The 18855-nt window shown below is 34.4% G+C and overlaps 1 protein-coding gene across 1 annotated transcript in view; it reads left to right on the forward strand.

Moving 5' to 3' along the window:
• The window catches only part of LOC119837340 (stromal interaction molecule homolog), a 36346-nt gene that overhangs the window by 14369 nt on the left and 3122 nt on the right, over positions 1–18855 (forward strand). Inside the window, exons 2-14 of the mRNA XM_038362893.1 lie at positions 1989–2119; positions 3618–3737; positions 4327–4439; positions 5190–5305; positions 10832–11028; positions 11474–11593; positions 11860–12027; positions 12323–12457; positions 12985–13108; positions 14180–14242; positions 17329–17419; positions 18096–18269; positions 18666–18818. Coding sequence (XP_038218821.1) covers positions 1989–2119; positions 3618–3737; positions 4327–4439; positions 5190–5305; positions 10832–11028; positions 11474–11593; positions 11860–12027; positions 12323–12457; positions 12985–13108; positions 14180–14242; positions 17329–17419; positions 18096–18269; positions 18666–18818 — 1705 coding nt within the window. The remainder of the gene's footprint in view (positions 1–1988; positions 2120–3617; positions 3738–4326; positions 4440–5189; positions 5306–10831; positions 11029–11473; positions 11594–11859; positions 12028–12322; positions 12458–12984; positions 13109–14179; positions 14243–17328; positions 17420–18095; positions 18270–18665; positions 18819–18855) is intronic.

The following is an 18855-nucleotide window of genomic DNA, read 5'->3' on the forward strand; positions in this document are numbered from 1 at the left end:
CAAACAACAATAAACAATAATTTATTTATCAAAACATTTTGTTACATATATGTAGATTAAGAACCCTTGCTCCCACACAAGGAATCCCTGTGACGTGGGAACAAGTTTCTTCCGCTAGGATTAAAAAAGTACAACTTTACTAAATAAATATTACAAAATAAATAAATTCATGCTATACTACTTATTACAATTTTGTACGTATTAGTGTGCCTCTCTCTGTGTGTGTGTGTGTGTGTGTGTGTGTGTGTGTGTGTGTGTGTGTGTGTCTGTGTGTTTGTCAAGTTTTTGAAGTGAAAACTTCTTTAGGCGCGTTGAGCGTTTCGGTAGAGGGTAAAATCCTCGGTTCGCGTTACCGACATGCTAATGATAATAGTATATCTATAGCTATGGAGAGCCAGACTAGCGCACGCACATTAAGATTGTATATTAATTATTTTTTCAACCACTTTGTATTTATATTTTGTTCATGATTTGTTTAACCCATCATATGTAACTAATAAATAAAACATAAAAAAATTCATATAATTTTTGCATATAGTTTTAATTACTCTCAACTTAATAGTTCCGTTTTCACTTCTATCGGCAGTCCCACGACTGCTACTGTTTTTTTTTTTTATATTTAAAATAACTTGTTAGATAAATATGTACGGCATCATTTTTTCCTAATTTATCTATGTTAATACTATTTAAAAGAAGGGATAAAATGTAGAAAACTACTATATTTCATTAAACTATGATATTTAAACTTTTGCAATAATTTGCAAAATTTCAGTTTTTGCATTTCTCTATCATTTTTTTTAGAACGGTTTCTTTTGAACGGCAATACTATATAACAATTGTATTTTATAATATCATGTTAAAAGAAAAGTTCCCGTACAGGATCAAATGATTTTACAGCTCTATAAATCAAGAAAACGATGAAATTAAGATGATTATTGATATACATTCAAAGGAACAATCATTTTTTGACGGCATTACTTTTAATAGTAATTTTGAGTGCTAGATAATGTTTTGGAACCGAAGCCGTACTTTTTCAAATCACCCCCTGGACTACGGAAAGAGAGGGGATTGCAACCGTCTATTTTCTCCCCTTGTCGCATGATTTTTGTACGGCGTTGCGGAATAATGGATTAGAAGCAGTATTGAAATAGTATGACGCAGATGCCGTACAAAATCAAATGACCAAATTTAGCCCGGTAATTGTCGGAAAATAAAAAATAAATCCGACTTTGTGGCGCACCATTTTTTTACGGCACTGTGCGTTTTCTTATTATTTTTAATGGATCTATCGGTGGTAAGAATGCCGTACAAAAACATGTGACCAAAATGTACTCACTCTACCTGTACTTATGAATTCTCACCTGCACTCAGTTGGACAGCTTACAAGTGACGGCATAGTGCTGAATCTTATTATTTGATGCTCTTATATCGTTCTAGATAGGTCACCTGATGGTTCAAATGACCCGTAATTTTTTCTATATGGGCCTGTAGTCTAACATGCATCATTTTGTATTGTGACACATGATAATTATATTTATAGAAAGCCGAATTAAAAGGTATATTGAAGCGACGAATAAGAAATTTCGTTTTTTCGGCTTTCATTTGTAGAATAATGTCGATGATTGTAGATAATAAGGATTATTAAAAGAAATTTTCAGATATACGTTATTAAAGGCAATTTGCGATCTTTGGAAAACCATGCTACTGAAAAAATGTCATCCTATACCTTACCTTTTTATCATCGCATCGATGGTTACTTTCCATTTCAATAGAAAATAAACATATTTGTTTGTAATATTTGAAGATAAGCTTATTACATTTCAAAGATATGGAACAACTACGTAGTATGTACATCGAAATGATTAAACGATTATAAATAAATATCATGACTCATCGTTGCAATACTTTCCCTATTATACACTATAATGTATCCTCAAACTGTTAATAAATCCCACAAACCAAACTCATTCATCTTTCTGTGGTTTCAGTATTACTGGAGGCTTGCAACAACGAGCCCTCCTGCCTTCAGGACCACGCAGGGCTGGAGGCCATCACGCAGCTCCACCGGCAGCTGGACGACGACGCCAACGGCAACGTCGACCTTAGTGAGAGCGATGATGTAAGTTAACGTTTTCCATAAGGGTTGAACGGGATGGGGATAGCGAGCAGTTAATGCGTTTCTTGCAGAAAATGCGTCTTAGTTTAGAGTTTAATTTCAAAAGTGTAATAGATAATTGCAGAGAAATTTATCTTCTTCTTTACGGAGATCAAATATCCTTTCACTTTTCTTTACTTTGGAATGTATGTCCTAAAATGACAAGACATGAATAACTATTTCCTAACTACATTTGCCTATTTTGATATCATCGATTGATAGGTTCATCAAATACATAGAAATCACTTGATAGTCCTGTAGTTAAACCCGAAGTCGTCGAGACGGTGTTACTCATGGCTATTCTTTAATTTCGGCGAACGCGTATTATAATAACAATCACAATTTGGACGAGTCGTTGCGAAATATACATATCATGTTTTATTTCAAACATTGTAGTGACCTACTAGTTAAAATATTGCTGCAAACACGCATTGTTCATCAATTAAATGGCACGATTTCAAAGAAAGCATTGGTTTTATAAAACAAACAGTGTACTACCTACTTGTTATTGCCGAGATTCCGGGGAAATAGTGTGAATGCGCGAAATGGGCTCACTATCTTTACGATTTGTGGAAACAGTTAAACGCCTGCGGAGATTTTTGTGTGCGGCTCGTCGATAAATAAATTAAATGTTATGCGCAATAGTGCAGAATCATGTGGGCGCGCCGCGCGGCTGCGGTCATTGGGAGTCTTATGGTGTGCAATTTTTTTAATTTTTTTGGTACGTGTCATACTGTAGTCTGTAAAACCTATATTTAACCTATCGTCTATTTATGTTTGGTTAATTCGTACTTTTTGCATCAGAGGAATAAAATAATAACTGATGTGATATTGTCTATGTTAAAGATAGGTAAGAGCGACCTTGACTATTTATTGTGTTTGTGAATTTAATATCAATTCGTGAAAAGCAATATAACAATTTCTTATCTTTAAAGTCATACTAATATTAAAGCATTATGCATAAGCATTCAATACTTAACAATTGATATATAAACTCTATGTTGTACGCATTAGTTATTTATTATGTTATTGTTCGTTTCATTTGTGAATATTATTGTATATATGATAATATAATGTTTTATGGATATTTAATATCCTGACAAAACATTACATCATTTTCTGTACCATTATTTGACAATCGATCGTAAATAATACAAGACTCAATGATAACCTTGGAAGTAAGTCGAAAAATTAAGAATTCGAAAACAGATGAGCGTGCCGGAAATAAGTAAAATTTTTCAATTTATATGCGCATTCCACATCACCACTGCTTAAGACGGTAAAGGAAATCATCGCAAGGAAATCAGTATATCCAAGAATCAAAAGTTAACCGATAACCCGCACTGGGAAAGCGTGGTGAATTAAGGCATATGTCCCTCCAGTGGGACCAATTAATAGGGACTGATGATCACGACACATACAAGAATCGAATATTTCAATGAGAATCCCTAATTGTGTACAGTTTCTCCGCGAAGAGTTGCAGTACGACAGCGGCTACGAGAAGCGGCAGCGTGCCTTCCACCACAACGATGATATGCACATATCCGTCAAGGAGCTGTGGGAGGCGTGGCTGCGATCCGAGGTGAGAGCATACTAACGTTATAGTCATTCTGCCCTGATACTTTATAAAACTATTAGCTTGTCGTCCGCGTCTTTGTCAATATTGATATACAATTGAAAATATAGATATACCCGGCATTGTCCGGTATAAAAAATATCCCATGTCCCCGATCTCGGGTCTCATACTATCTCTGTACCAAATTTCAATCAAATTGGTCCAGTACTTCTAGAACTCTTCAACTTTGTATCTTAGCTATATAGATTATCATTCAGGGAAAACTGGACTATTATGAAGAACTAACTAGTAACTAGATAATATGTGCAAATAGATTACACCCCTATCCTTCTCCTTGAAACACATGGTCCGTTACTGTTTGACCAGGGACTTACACTTGTGACCTGACAATGAGATAGACTAGATGTGCTTTGTATATTGGCTTATGGTAAAAGTTTAGACTCACAGTTCCCACATTCTAGTGTTTTTTCAGATACACAACCTTTCCAAATAATATTTTTAATTATTACACCAACTAAGCACAGGTATGAAAGTGTACTCAAAATATATAGCAGTGTTGTTGGTTAAATTTTTTTTACACGTTTATTTTTATCAGGTGCATAACTGGACGGTTGAGCAAACGGTAGAATGGCTGTCGGATTCAGTGGACCTGCCACAGTATAAAGCTCTTTTCCTTCAACATCGCGTCACTGGTGCAACATTGCCAAGGTAATACCATCCTTAATAACATTAGAATATACAGTTGAAATTAAATTTTGCAAGTAATCCATTAACTTTTTATCGTTGTTTGTAGATAATATAATTTTATTATTTACTTAAAAGCTTGTTTCGTGTTTATTGTTTGGTTAATGTAGCATTAAAATTTATACAATGTAATAAAGATCAAATGTTGCAAGAAATTTCATTATAGCGCCACCTATCGTACATTTAACGAACAAAAATGTGCTGTAAACATAATAAAAATCTACTCTAGATTGCGCTTTAGCAACAAATACACATTTTTTATTTTGCTTATGTTAAAAGCATTATAAACCACTGAAAATAATATGTATGCTCCCTTTGTTCAGCATAATACATATATGTATATGTATAATAAATCACTTGCGAAAAAATGAAGTAATTGTTCCAACCTCAACATGTTATCTGTGTATGTTTAAATATACATATGTATAATGTTTAGAAATTAATATCTAAATATTAATTTTTAAAATTAATAAATCAATCACAAGAAAATACATATGTATGATGTTGTACATTATTTGACCACACAGTGTTGATATTTTATGGAACTTCTTTTTTCATTGTTTCTCATCGGTGAAAAATTCAAGTTTTTTTTTTCTTTTGTGCGTAAGAGTAGTTTAAAATATTCTTGTTCGTTTTTCAAACTGTATTACAGAATTATTCGTACAGTAGTATATTTATTTCTTCCTCCTTTGATAAAGCATTGTTATTCCACAGGTTAGCGGTCAACAATATGCAATATCTGAGCAACGTGTTGGGGATTAAAGACCCCATACACAAGCAGAAGTTAGCCCTAAAGGCGATGGACGTTGTGCTGTTTGGACCTCCTAAAGGTAGGGACAGTTCATACTGGCGGGTATATATTTGGTATACCCGTATTAGTATAATGTTAGTAATAAGTTCTGAGTATGGGTTATGTATAAACACTTTACTGTGCAATCGTTAATATTAAAAAATACACATTTATAGATGAGTTATGAAAAGGGTCTGGGGTTTAGTGGTCAAAAAATACACAAGAGTCGTTGAAAAAAATAACATTATTTTTCAATACCTATATTTGTAATAAATCAATTATCATTATTTTTCTATTCAAAAACTGTTTTATATATATAATATATTCAATTGTCAATTTCAAGAGCCAATTCATTTATTATTATTCGATTTTCTTAATTGGGTTATGTGTACCGCATTTTTATACCTAATGACTACAATACACTAGTATTTCGTTGAACAGAATAAAATAAAACATAACGTTTTGGCTCATTATTAAGGATGTACTAGCTGCGCCCTGTAGTTTCACCCGCGTAAGTCCGTATCCCGTAGGAATATCGGGATAAAAAGTTACCTATATGTTATTCCAGTTGTCCATTTGTTTACGTAACAAATTTCATTACAATCGGTTCAGCAGTTTTTGCGTGTAAGAGCAACAAACACATACACATCCTTACAAACTTTCGCATTTATAATATTAGTAGGATTTGTCGTGAAATTAATGTAGATTATCGTGAAACACTATGCCGAGATTGCCTTCGCTTTAAATTCTGTTATTAAATATTATATACAATATAAGAATACAAAATCAAATCAACTACTACATTTGTTAAGATTATATGATACATCTTACTTCTATTTGTAACCTAAATTGAAACCACATGTTTAGATATTAATATAAAAAATTGTATATTTATTAAAACGTCATTTGGCCATATATTTATTCGAACCAGTGTAGCGTGCAATGGTACTTAAAATCGCGCTATTATTGCCCACTGTACGTACAGTTTAGATGTCATTATTTTTTTCATAGATCGACCTTTTAGTAGATGGGCCTTTCATAAAAGTATTAGTGAGATAGCATAGCATATTATACAATAGTATTTTTGATATATTAGAGTGGCCTATGTATCTTTGGATATCTGTGTGTATGTTTCTTTATAATAGGTCAATAATAAACTTATGCTTGTTAAAAAAAAACAAATAAAGAAAGTGAAGATTCGCTTCAATGTGGATTGACCAAAATAGACCGGACATTAATGATGGATAATAATGGAAACTTAATAGCTCATTCCTTAAAAATAATCACTACATAGTATAAAACAAAGTTGCTTACCGCCGCCTGTGTGTCTATATGTTTAGATCGTTAAAATCACGCCATAGACATACGAAATTTGAGAGGGTGTTTTAATAGATTATTACATAGACTCATTTAAGAGAAAGGTTTATGTAAATATGATGCATTATTGAACCCGTGCGAACCCGGGGCGAGTCGCTAGTATTATATAAAAATGGAGACCGACTGTATAAAAATTAGCCGTTAACGAAACGCAATATTCGTACATTTCTATTTTTTAAAACTGATTCTACTTTTAAATTTTGATTTTGTGTATACCTCTGCTACTACTAAGGAATCCAAAAATTTTGCCAATCGTTTTCTGAATGACATGACTTCCAAAGACAAATAAACAGACACACTTACGTATTTTGCATGTGCATAGTAATTAAGTGAGACATTGCTAAAATGAGCGAATATCGCTTGTCAATAGTAATGTTTTCCATCGCTCACCGAATCTACGGATATTCTTTTGTTATTAAAACTGAGTATCTATAGTTGAGTACGGTAGGTACTAGCGAAAACTCATTGTCACATGCCAATCGTCATTGTTAAGTGTTATTATGTCATATTTATATTAGGTTCACCATGCGTTTGTGATATTGTGGTACATCTTTGTTTTTTTTTTTTCAAAAATCAACTATGAGTAACGATTTAAAATAGAAACCTGATGGAACACCTCTTATAATTGTTTGTATTTATTACAAGAATCGATCGTTTTTAAGATTAGAATATTATTTTTTTATGCTGACATGCATTTCTCTAAGTTCATGTTGACTTGTAACAGTCTCATTACTGCGTCATTAATATTTGTTATTTTCATTCATAATTTCTAATAACGATAATTACTACTTTCATAAATACATTATTTCATTATAACTGCCCGCTCAACTATCACAGATGTGAATGAGTTTGGATGAGGACTGATTTAATATACGACGGGTACCCCAAAAATGTACATACATAACTTTTAACTAAAATCATGTCTTTAGGATAGAAATAAAAGCATTGAATAAACGACTCGCAATAATGCACAACTAGACACAAGACTAGTATGTGTGTTAAAAAATCAAATCAAATCCGCCAAACAGTATCATGGCTCCACTAACATTGCACAACAGAAACGGTTCACTCGATCGCAAAGCGCCGCCGCGAACTAACAGCCCATACAGTGCGGCGATCCGACCTTGTGCGCGGTTAACTCTCGGCCCGTCGCAAAGAATACGTAATAAATTTTAATATTTCACATAGAAACGACACTCTACACGGCAGATGACATATCGCTGTGTCCAGCTTTTAGTAAGAATACGGTTCGCGCACACATTTACATTATTTGCGCGAGCTACGCCTGTGTTGTGTATAAGTGAAACACGAAATTTGACATATCGTATGGAGTTTTAAGTGTCGGTCGTGTATTGAATCGCTATCGGTGATACTTCACGGTGTTGGTGATAATGTTATGATTGATACGCTGTGCCGCCTGGGTTTGCTCGTACTGGATCAATTGGAGCACGCGCGGTTACATCTTGAAGGTAATTTGTTTTTAGCGAGCTGTTTGATGTCGCTAGCTCATAGTATGCAAGTTATATGTTGGAAGACTTGGCAAAATCTATAAGTAAAATTTAACACAGATCTGTTCATGCCCCCATCATCTTTGTAAGATTAAAAGAAAAACATTTGAACACTCTCTCTCTCACTTTCTGTATGAAAAAGAAAATATATGTAAATTTGATTTTTACGTATGTGGGTGTATAAGCTGCCAATATAACAGCACCATTTTGACTTTTGTTAATATTGTCAGAAGTTATCGTAATCAAATATAATTGAATGTAGTTAAAAACAATAATAATTGTACAGGGTAAACCCCTTTTATGTTATCTTGTGTGTTTACTCACAAATCACATCCTTCAAAATCCGATTAATTGATAATATCGCAAACAATACAATGAAATAACAATCAATACACATAATAGTACAATAACTTCGATTAAAACGTAGACAGCCAGTATATGCTATGTATTTTTATCTATTTTTATGGATTTTGATTTATGGCGTTGAATTCCCTGGTCACTTAGAAGCATTAGATAAAGATTTTTCACATATTTTATCATAATTACAGTTACGGTTTATCACGGTCGTTAGTCCATCATTTCATAATTACTGAATTAATTAAACCTCAGCAAAGGAATTAATTTACAAGGTTTTTGTACGATTTAAGAGATAGCAGCTGTGAGACAACAAAAATATATATTTTTTTAATTTATCCGGCTTGCTATGGCTTTTAGATTGATATTATATAGCTTTTATTTTGTATATAGATTGAAATAGCATTTTGTCTCTTTTCAATGTCGAATCATAAATTTTATTCGGAGGCAGAATCACATTGTATAGAAAATATTTTTACGGGTCTAATTCCGCGCTAAAATCGTTATAACTCTACGGTTTGTGCAAATGATTTTATCGAACCAAATAAAAAAATCAATCAGACATCTTCTTTTCGCACTCGAATTATCTATTTATTTTGTGGCTTTTTACCTCTGAACACCTACACAACTCATTGTTAGCAGGAGGTCGTTAATGTTACAATGACCGAGTCACGGTATGCGATGTTTGTTTCTTCCGTGTTTGTAACAACAAAATTCTAATGTAATGAACACGAAAAAAACCATCATCCGTTTTTCATGTAACATCTAAAATGACGCCTGGGTTTTAATAGAAACACGTGATGTTTGCGTCTTCATCTTATAATAAACATTTCATAAAGGAATATCGATGTTTTTGAATGGGGTGAGATTGAATTGCTATCACATTATAAAATCCTTACATTTGACTTTGAATTATTTGAATAAATAATTGATTAGGATGAGGATGATGAATGTATTGTTTGCAATAAAGGTGAGATTTTACGTCTTATAAAATGGCTGAAGGTAAATTCACAATATAAAAGTATTCTTAAATTGCTTATCACAATATTTTTGTTCATCAATCCTTTCCTTAGCTCATACAAACAAACTCTTCAGCTCTATTAATATATAGCTCTTTGATAATTCAAGTGTAGACTATAGATATATGAATAGAAAGATTTCACAAGGGTGATGACAAATTTGTTTCGCAAATACTGTGATAATCTTGGTGTCCTTTTGTCGCAATTGTCGTGAGAAGTAAAATATGATACGTGACTAATTAAAACTAATCTAAGGCATGTGATTCATTTATTTAGCGGCAGGGACAATTTTGTTGAGGTTTTGATTCAGCCGGTCTATAAGAATCAATCAATTGTTTTAAAAAGTTATATGTGAGGATACAAGCACATCTTTTGAGGAGGGTTTAGTCGCAAAGATCCTTAAGCATCGATAACAAAGGTTAAACAAGATTGTTGAGTTTGATTTCTAGTATAGTAGTGCTGGTTTTGATTAAGATACTATGTCTAGAATGAAATGAAGTAAATTTAGTTCAAGCTTATAGAATTTGCTTTTAATGAAACTAGAACGAAATTCCCTATAAAAAAGTTAATCATACTTTTTTATATACTATTTTTTAATTCAGTAAAATACAAAAGCAAGAAAATCATTAATTTTTACGTTAATCACTGGTATTTACAAATAACAATAATTATGAATCTTGAAATACAGAATCAGATGCAGAACGAAACTATACATTATAATATTTTAGGTGTTTATTCTGTGTCAACATAATATTTTACCTATATTTTCTGTGGAAACTTATTGTATTAGATTCCAAATTTGCTCTATAACCATAATATTTACTGGACAAAACATGGTTTCCGTTGGAATGACTTTATAATCGCTTAATAGTTTTCCCGCATACAATAGATGGTTTGCCAAGTATTTATACATTTTCATAAAGGCAGATTTAAAATACAACTGTTTAAATGGTTTACTTACATAAATTAAATATTGATAAACGAATGCCCGGCTCCATGGTTTCACCAGAGATGAAAACGGATGAACGGATTTTTAAGTAAGTTTATGGAAAGTTATCGATAATGTTTATTTAAAGATACATTTTTACATATGAATTAAAATAATAAGAGTCCATGTATGGTTTACTTGATGTTTCGGGTGTTTTTTTGTTTGTTTGGAAGTCTCACAGCACAAATAAAGTTATAATCAGCATTGGGATGGTGATTTTAGCATAAAGTCATTTGTGAGTGGCATAAATGACGGAGACCTACGAAAGGTCGCTAACGAACTGCACAGCGACAAATATTTAAAGCCCCCATGACTTTCAGAAGGCAGTCGATGGAAGGACTGGCTGCTCGCATCGTTGCTGCTGTGCGCGGTGGTCGGCGGCTGGGCGGCGCTGCGGGCGGGCCGCGCGAGCCGCGACCAGGTGCAGCGGATGTTGCGCGACATGGAGCAGCTGCGGAAGGCGGAGATGGCGCTGGATAATATGCAAAAGGAACTGGAGAAGGCGAGGCTAGAACAGGTTAGGTTCTTTTTGGGTCGCCTGATGGTAAGCGTTACCACCGCCCATAAACATTTGGAAAGGCGTAAGGTCGATAGCAAAGCTTAGGCCTCTACAAATGTGACAGAGAGATGAGGTGAAGCAGTAGAAATTTTTGGTGAAGAGTTTGTTTTTATCTGTGTGATATTGAATGTCTTGGCAGTGTGGAATATTGGCCCTGTATGAATAATGTGGAGGCGGTAAGCTGATAAATCAATGTAATGTTGTGTATCAACTATCTAGAATAAACGGTTGCTGTCTCATACAAACAGATCAAAGAATTAGATACATGGTATACTATATGCAGCTTCTAGTCAGTTTGTAGTCTGGGGCAGAAGACTACAAACTGCTCAAATATTCTGACGTAATTGATTTATCCTTTATATTTCTAAAATAAGAAGTAAAAATTATTTAAAATTATTTTAAGGCAAATGTCACAACGGAAAAGCAGTATCTAGAAGAGAAATTAAGAGAAGCAGGAGATACACCCCTATTGAACTCCACTTCGTCGGATCTTGAAGTTTCGCAGCTGAAGGCTGAAATTGAAGTAAGTTTAATGTTAATACTGATATTTTAGTACAAATTTCAGAATTTTATTAAATGAAATTTATTATAATTGTATATTGATTATCAGTCGTGTTATTAATCGAAAAGAACTAAATAAGACCCATAACTCTTTCGCTTTCTTGGTGGATAGCAACCAATGTATAAAGAAACAATTTTTTTAGTTTTTGCAAGCGGAAAAACACTGTAAAACGCTGCCCCAAACTGAGGACATAGACATAACCTAATAAAAATGTTTGAAAACGGCAGATGTTGCGCGCGGAGCTGCGGCGCGCGGAGGGCGAGCTGGAGGACCGGTGCTGGGCGCCGCCCGCCGGCCTGCAGCAGTGGCTGCAGCTCACGCACGAGGTGGAGAACCGCGCCTACCTGCGCAAGAAGCAGCAGGCCGACCTGCAGCTGCAGCAGGCGCGCGACGCGGTGAGTGTTCCCTCCCCACACCTCACACCACACCTCACACCACCCGTCACACCGCACACACACTCAGCACAATGCGTGTGTACAATATACCGAGCCTGGTGACATAGACACTTCCACACATGTTTAGCAGCCACACGTACTCGTACACTAGTGACACCCCGCGGGTGTCCGACGACTTGGTGTCCAATCCAATGCTAACGAATGTCTTGGTGTCCTCGGTGTCCAATCCAATGCTAACGAATGTCTTGGTGTCCGGGGTGTCCAATCCAATGCTAACGGACGCGTTTGTGCGCAGTGCGACAAGCTGCGCAAGAAGCGGTCGAGCCTGGTGGGCGCGTTCGTGTCGACGCACGGCAAGTCCATCGACGACGTGGACCGCTCCATCGTGGAGGCGCGCACCGCGCTCAACGAGGTCACCCAGGAGCTGCAGGTGGGGGACTTACCTATCTTACTGTATTTTTATTTATTTATTACTCTTTAACAAAAAATTGTACAGGAAACTTAAAAATATATATATTAATAACAAGTGAAAAAGAAAGAGTACAATTTGTTGGGCGGCCTTATCACTCAGAAGTGTATTTGTGTCCGCTGCTCGCTTGACTATTGTTGTCAGATCTGGTGCCCATCCTACGCTGTCCATTGCGCTTTTTCTTGTACCATGCTACTTATGCTTACGTTGTAACGTTCAGTTAGTAAACAAAATAGATAAAAAATACGCAATCCACGTTCTGAAATATCGTTTTGATACAAACTGCGATAGTGGAATTGCCCGCTCTCGGTCCACCTTCTGAGAACTAATTCTGTATAATATAGATCCGTTTGGACCAGATCGTTCTGTCATCATATATCATCACGTCATCATCGCGTTATCACATCACCAAATGTTCTCGCTACATAGCATACATATAACATATACATACAACCATCCAATCTGATATATTTCCATATGGTTTTCAGGAGCGTATGCACCGCTGGAAGCAAATCGAGCGCCTCTGCGGATTCAACATCATCAACAACAACGGCCTGCAGTTCCTCGAGAGCACACTCTACCGCACCGCCAACGGCCGGCAACCTAACAGAGGTGAATGTTGCATCATAAATGATACATTGGTTCTCATGAATTTATATCGTGGGGTTGTGACAGCGAGATGGTTTAACAGTTTTCATTTCGTTTGAAACGCACACGATGAGGCGGCGGTGACGGTTCCGCAAAACGAGGTAACCATAGCAACGTGTCTCTTTGGCTCATTACACCCTAACACACACGCCGCGAGAGCATAAATGAAACCTTATAACAAAGCAATGATTAATAAAAAAGAAATTATTGATCCCCACGTCACCAAAAATCTGTTTTATAAGTTGGCGCTCATTGATTTTTTTTTTTTTTTAATGTCATAGCGGGCAACTGAGCGGGTGGTTCGCCTGATGGTAAACGATCACCACCGCCCATGAACATTCGCAGAGGCGCAGTCCTCTGAGAATGCGCTGCCCGCTTTTAAAGGATAAGGGATAAGGAAAGGATTGATGACTGGAAAGAAGGAATGGACTGGGAAGGACGAGGAGAAGGAAATAGGCCTCCTTGATAACCAACCTTGTTTGTTTGGTTTGTTTGGTTGAATGCGCTAATCTAAGGAACTCCTGGTCCGAATTGAAGAATTCTTTCAGTGTTACATAGCCCATTTATTGAGGAAGGCTATAGGCTATATAACATCATGTACTACGCGGGCAAAACCGCGGGGCACAGCTAGTTCATTATATAATGTTACGCAGGCCGTTTATGCTCGCGCGGCCAGATTCGTTAGTTGCTATCACAATGGGTATGCACTTTTGAAAATAATACAAATATATTAATATAATTTATATAAGTGGGAATCAAATAATATTTAATAGTCGAAATGTCGTTTCGTTGCTCGCAAGCTTTACTCTTATTAAAATACATACACATATCCGTTCATAAAATACATACAACATTTAGAAATGTTTGTGTAATAAAGAGATCACTTATAAATATAATACGATTCAAAAAGACTCTTGTTCAAAAAGTACAGACTGATGTTGTTTCATGTCCATGAATTATTATATTCTTTCAATTATTACGTTTTGAATTCTTATATATTTTATTACATAAAACATTTCACAAAAAAATTTTCAGGTCGTATAAGCAGCTCGCAGGATGACCTGAGCGTCGGCGACGACGCGTCACTGTGCGGCTCCGGTAAGTTGGACGAGGTGTTTCACTGCCACGAGCACAGCGACTGACACCTCACTGGACCAGGCTTACTTGGACTCCGCCGCGGAGCCCCCGGGAAATACCCAATGCGAGAGATACATATGAATGGGTGGAATTGGTTGTTCTTGGAGTGTCATTAACTAGCCCCGGCTGCGTAAAATATGATATCTTAGCTAGATGTCTATGATAATATCTATACTACTAATAATATTTATAAGCGAAGAGTTTGTCTGTTTGTTTGTTTGGTTGAACGCGGTAATTGCAGGAACTACTGGTGCGATTTGAAAAATTCAGTGCTAGATAGCCCATTCATTGAGTAAGGCTATAGGCATATGTATCCACGGGCGAGGACGGCGCGGACCGCTAGTATACATATAATTCTTCCCCTAGAATCACTTTAAATATAAAAAAAACCATCAAAATCTGTCCCGTAATTTTAAAGATCAAACTACACAGACACACAGACGGCGGATAACGACTTTGTTTTATACTATCTAGTATATGGAAAAAAAATTAATTTTTCATATAAATTTAGATTGGAAAAAAGCTAATGTAAATGGTGTAATGTTATCCATTTAGGAAAAAATACTAATACATTACAATAACAATAAATAATAATGATATAAAGAATCAGCCGTATAAATCATTTGTATCCGTGTGTTTGTTCATTTTGTTATAGCCTATTTATATCCATATATTTACAAATGTTGAAACATGATTTTTTTTTTAAATTACAACGAATATTATTTTTAAACTGCTTCTCCGTATTGGGTATTTCCTTTCTGCTTTCGTATTGATAAGGCTTTTCTATCTATATTTAACAAAATTTTTTAAATTATACAGTGCATTAGTTTTTCGGCGATGGAGCCTCTAAATCCTGAAATCGTTGCGACGATATTAAAATTAATTGCTACTTGTTTATTTTGGCGGTTAATTAGGTAATATATTATGTTCAGTATTTAGGTATTAAAAATGATTAAATTTAAATAATATGACAAAATGTAACATTTACGAATACTTATTAAAATTTACAAAAAGTACTTAACTATTAAACTCTGTTTAATTTTATAATTAAGTTTTAATTTTACATAAAAATTTATGACTCTTTGCATCAAAAGAGAGGCTCAAACTCGGTTGTTAGACATGAAAAAGACAATTTTAAAATATATTTGTTTCTTAAATCTAACATTTTTAATAATAAAAATATAGAAAATAAAACTCAATAAATTCGATAACAATAGTTCTCGAATTTTAACTTAACCATACTAAGCTCTATTTTTAAAGTTCCTCTAAGATCGATAATATATATTTATGTGGTAAAAAATATATATAATAGTTTTTATTTTTACTTTAAAATCTCGTATTCACGGCAAACAACAGTTCAGCAACATTTGATGACAAAATGAGAATATTTCAGCGGGCGCATATTTATGTTGCTAACTCTGCAACACGCAATGTTGCCAGCAACATGTGAATTCAACTATATTGCTTAAAAATGTTTATTAAGATGGGCTTCTCAAATAAATTATGAGTTATTCAATTATAAATTGAAAACACTTATTTATTTTAAAAAAAATTATACGTATGTGTAAATTTTTTATAATTTAAAGGTTTAGTTAGTATGAAATAGACGACTTGAAGCTTAATAGCGAAGGATATTTTTGATTTAATGCTATGATCTATTTATTTAATTAGTATAAGTCACTTATGTATATGTGTATATTTTTTATTTGTTTCGAATAAATATTTTCCATGGATTTGTATGTATCACAATCGATAGGAAGCTTTCAGGCTTACTCATTTTTAAAAGCATGTATGAGATATTAGATTAATTTTAGTTTATACAGTTGTAATTTCTTTGGGTGTGGGTTTTTATTGCATGTGTGTGTACAATATTAACTTCGACATACATAATTAATTTTTTATTTATACATATTAACAATTTCACTTCGATGATACCTGATACTGAATGTTATATTAAACAGACCATCGCACTATATTTTCCATCGGTATATTCCAGAGGATTATCGACCTTATACTATTATGACCAAGGACGATCGTACCATATCCAAAGTATGATTGAATAGAATTTAATCGTCCAAGTAAAAAATTCAACTGTTTGGGTCAACATTTTTTTTTTGCAGATTTCCTTCGAATGCGTTTAGTTTAAAAGTTAGTCTAAATCGTATGGAAAATTAGATTGTTAATGTAATGCATGTTATCATTTATTTCAAAACAAAAGAAAGAGTCTGTTGTTTCATCTAAAGCTTTCACATGTTAAAATGATTATAAAGTGGACAGAAAGTATGTATTTTTGTGATTATTTGTCTTCTTGAAAAATAACGTTTAATAAAATAATTTAAATTTAAAAGAACAGAAATTAATTTTCAAAGTTTAATACATTTCATCCCGCTATTATAAAATATAACTCAACACTATCTGCTTTTCTAACAGTTTTCAACTAGGTATGCTTGCTTTTATGATATACATATTGCAAATAACTAGTATCAGCTGAAAATTTTCTCCCAAAGAATGTCTTCCAAATTTTATTATCCCTGCACGTTTGAAAGCTTTTGACGATTGTGATTTTTGTTTTATTTCGCAAATACCTAGTTACCCTTAGTGTTGCAAGTTTTTTTTTCCCCCTTTTAGTTGCTTTGTTATGGCAACACCGCTGTGTAAAGGTAAGATTTTTTACGCATTGACGATTTATTTCTGTTTGCTTTTACTGGGGCTATAATATTTCATACATGCTTTTAAAATATCGTTGTATCCATTATTATTCACTGCCGCTGAAATTATTGTATGCTTGGTTTGATAAATTAATATATGTTATTTTCAAGTTGTCACAAATATTATTATATACACGAATTGATATACTCTTATGTACAACGTTAATTCGTAATTAAAAAAAAACTTCAGGAAACTACCCGAATTCACATAATAATCATGTATTTTCATTGATCCAAAATACATCTTTAAAGTCACCCCTCAAACTAACATTGCCGCAAATAAATATATATTTAGAAAAATAGTTCAACGGTGAATAAAGGTATTTTTCAAATTTATAGTAACCGATAATCTCGGGTGGAAGGAAGATTCATCAGGTAGCGAGGCGGACTCACCACACTATCCCTTGGATTTAAGACTTGCTGAAGCGAGGTACACAATTCATTACTTCACATTTAAGACTAAGTTTTCAATGTCATGTAATTAAAAAAAAAAAATCTAGAATGTTCCCAAAGGATCCTTTTGTTATATAAACTTGAATTTTTAAGGGATCTCGACTGTGCACGAAGGGAGGGAGACGACAATTTTGTGTATGTATTTTTGTTCGACATACCCTGTAGCGCAAATAGCTTAGTTGATATCGTATTGTTTGAAACATAAAATGAATTCATTAAACTATTATAATAGCATCTTTCGCCATTGATAATTTCATAAAAGCTTTTCTTTTTAACCGACTTTCCAAAAATCAAAGGAGGTACTCACAATTAGACTATTTTTGTTGCTTTGTTCCCCATGGGCTATCAACCGAGGCGTGTTTATTTTTCTGTTTGATAGGTAATGAAATTGTTGTAATTTAAACTGATTTTAGAATCTGGTGAAAAGAACTACAATTAGGACATTCGATTAAGCAATTTGGCCATTTAAGCATTAATAATATGCGAATTCAGCCTTAGAATTTGGGTGTGAATGTTTTATTGCTTTCAGTCATTGTATAAAAATAAATGACAATTTTCAAATATGACTATATATCCGTCCCTTGTGAAACAATATCATTTTTTTTTTGTTATAAATTTTCATTATCTCAGATTGTGTTTTTTTATACTTATAGGTTACAGCTAGAAGAGCGTCTAGCACAAGAAGCGCGCGAGAGGCGCATGGACGAAAGGAGAGAAGATAGGAGAATAGCGGAGGAGTATAAGAGAGGCTCGCACAACGATGTGAGGAAGAGTCCCACGGAGGACAGGAGGAGAGAACCCGTGCACTTTATTTTGGGGGGAGATAAGTTAGTATTGCTTACATTACTGTATAATATACATATATGATATATTAGGTGTGATAATTTAAATATTGATGTTTTGATGGACGGCAAAGCTTTTAGGTAGGTTTTAATCAAAAAATAATGTTTATTTTGAAAACTAACAAAATTTTAAGTTTATAAAGTTCAAAATTTCCTTTTTAAGAATTTAATTTAGTTATTAGAATAATGTATATTAATATAATAAGAATAATAAAAAAAATAAAAGAAAAATATTAAATTATTAAATAATTATATGTCATTACAATCATTGTTCACTCATTACACCGTGAACTGTTAAAAAGAAAATTATTTTTATTCCTGTACTACTTGATTGTATAAACATAATTTATTATTCCTGTAACATTATTATTATTGTTCCAGCGTGAACTGGACGGGCGAGGAGCTGACGCGCGCGTCGCACACGCAGTCGCAGCCGCAGCTGCGCGCGTCCGTGCGCGGCGCGCCGCTGCCCCCGCCCCGCCGGCCCCCCTCCAGCGCCATCATGCGCTCCCGCAGCACGGACGTCGTGCCGCACGCGCTCACCCCCGCCAACCCCGCCAACCCCGCCAGC

This window comes from Zerene cesonia, chromosome 27, assembly GCF_012273895.1.
Source record: "Zerene cesonia ecotype Mississippi chromosome 27, Zerene_cesonia_1.1, whole genome shotgun sequence".
NCBI lineage: Eukaryota > Metazoa > Arthropoda > Insecta > Lepidoptera > Pieridae > Zerene > Zerene cesonia.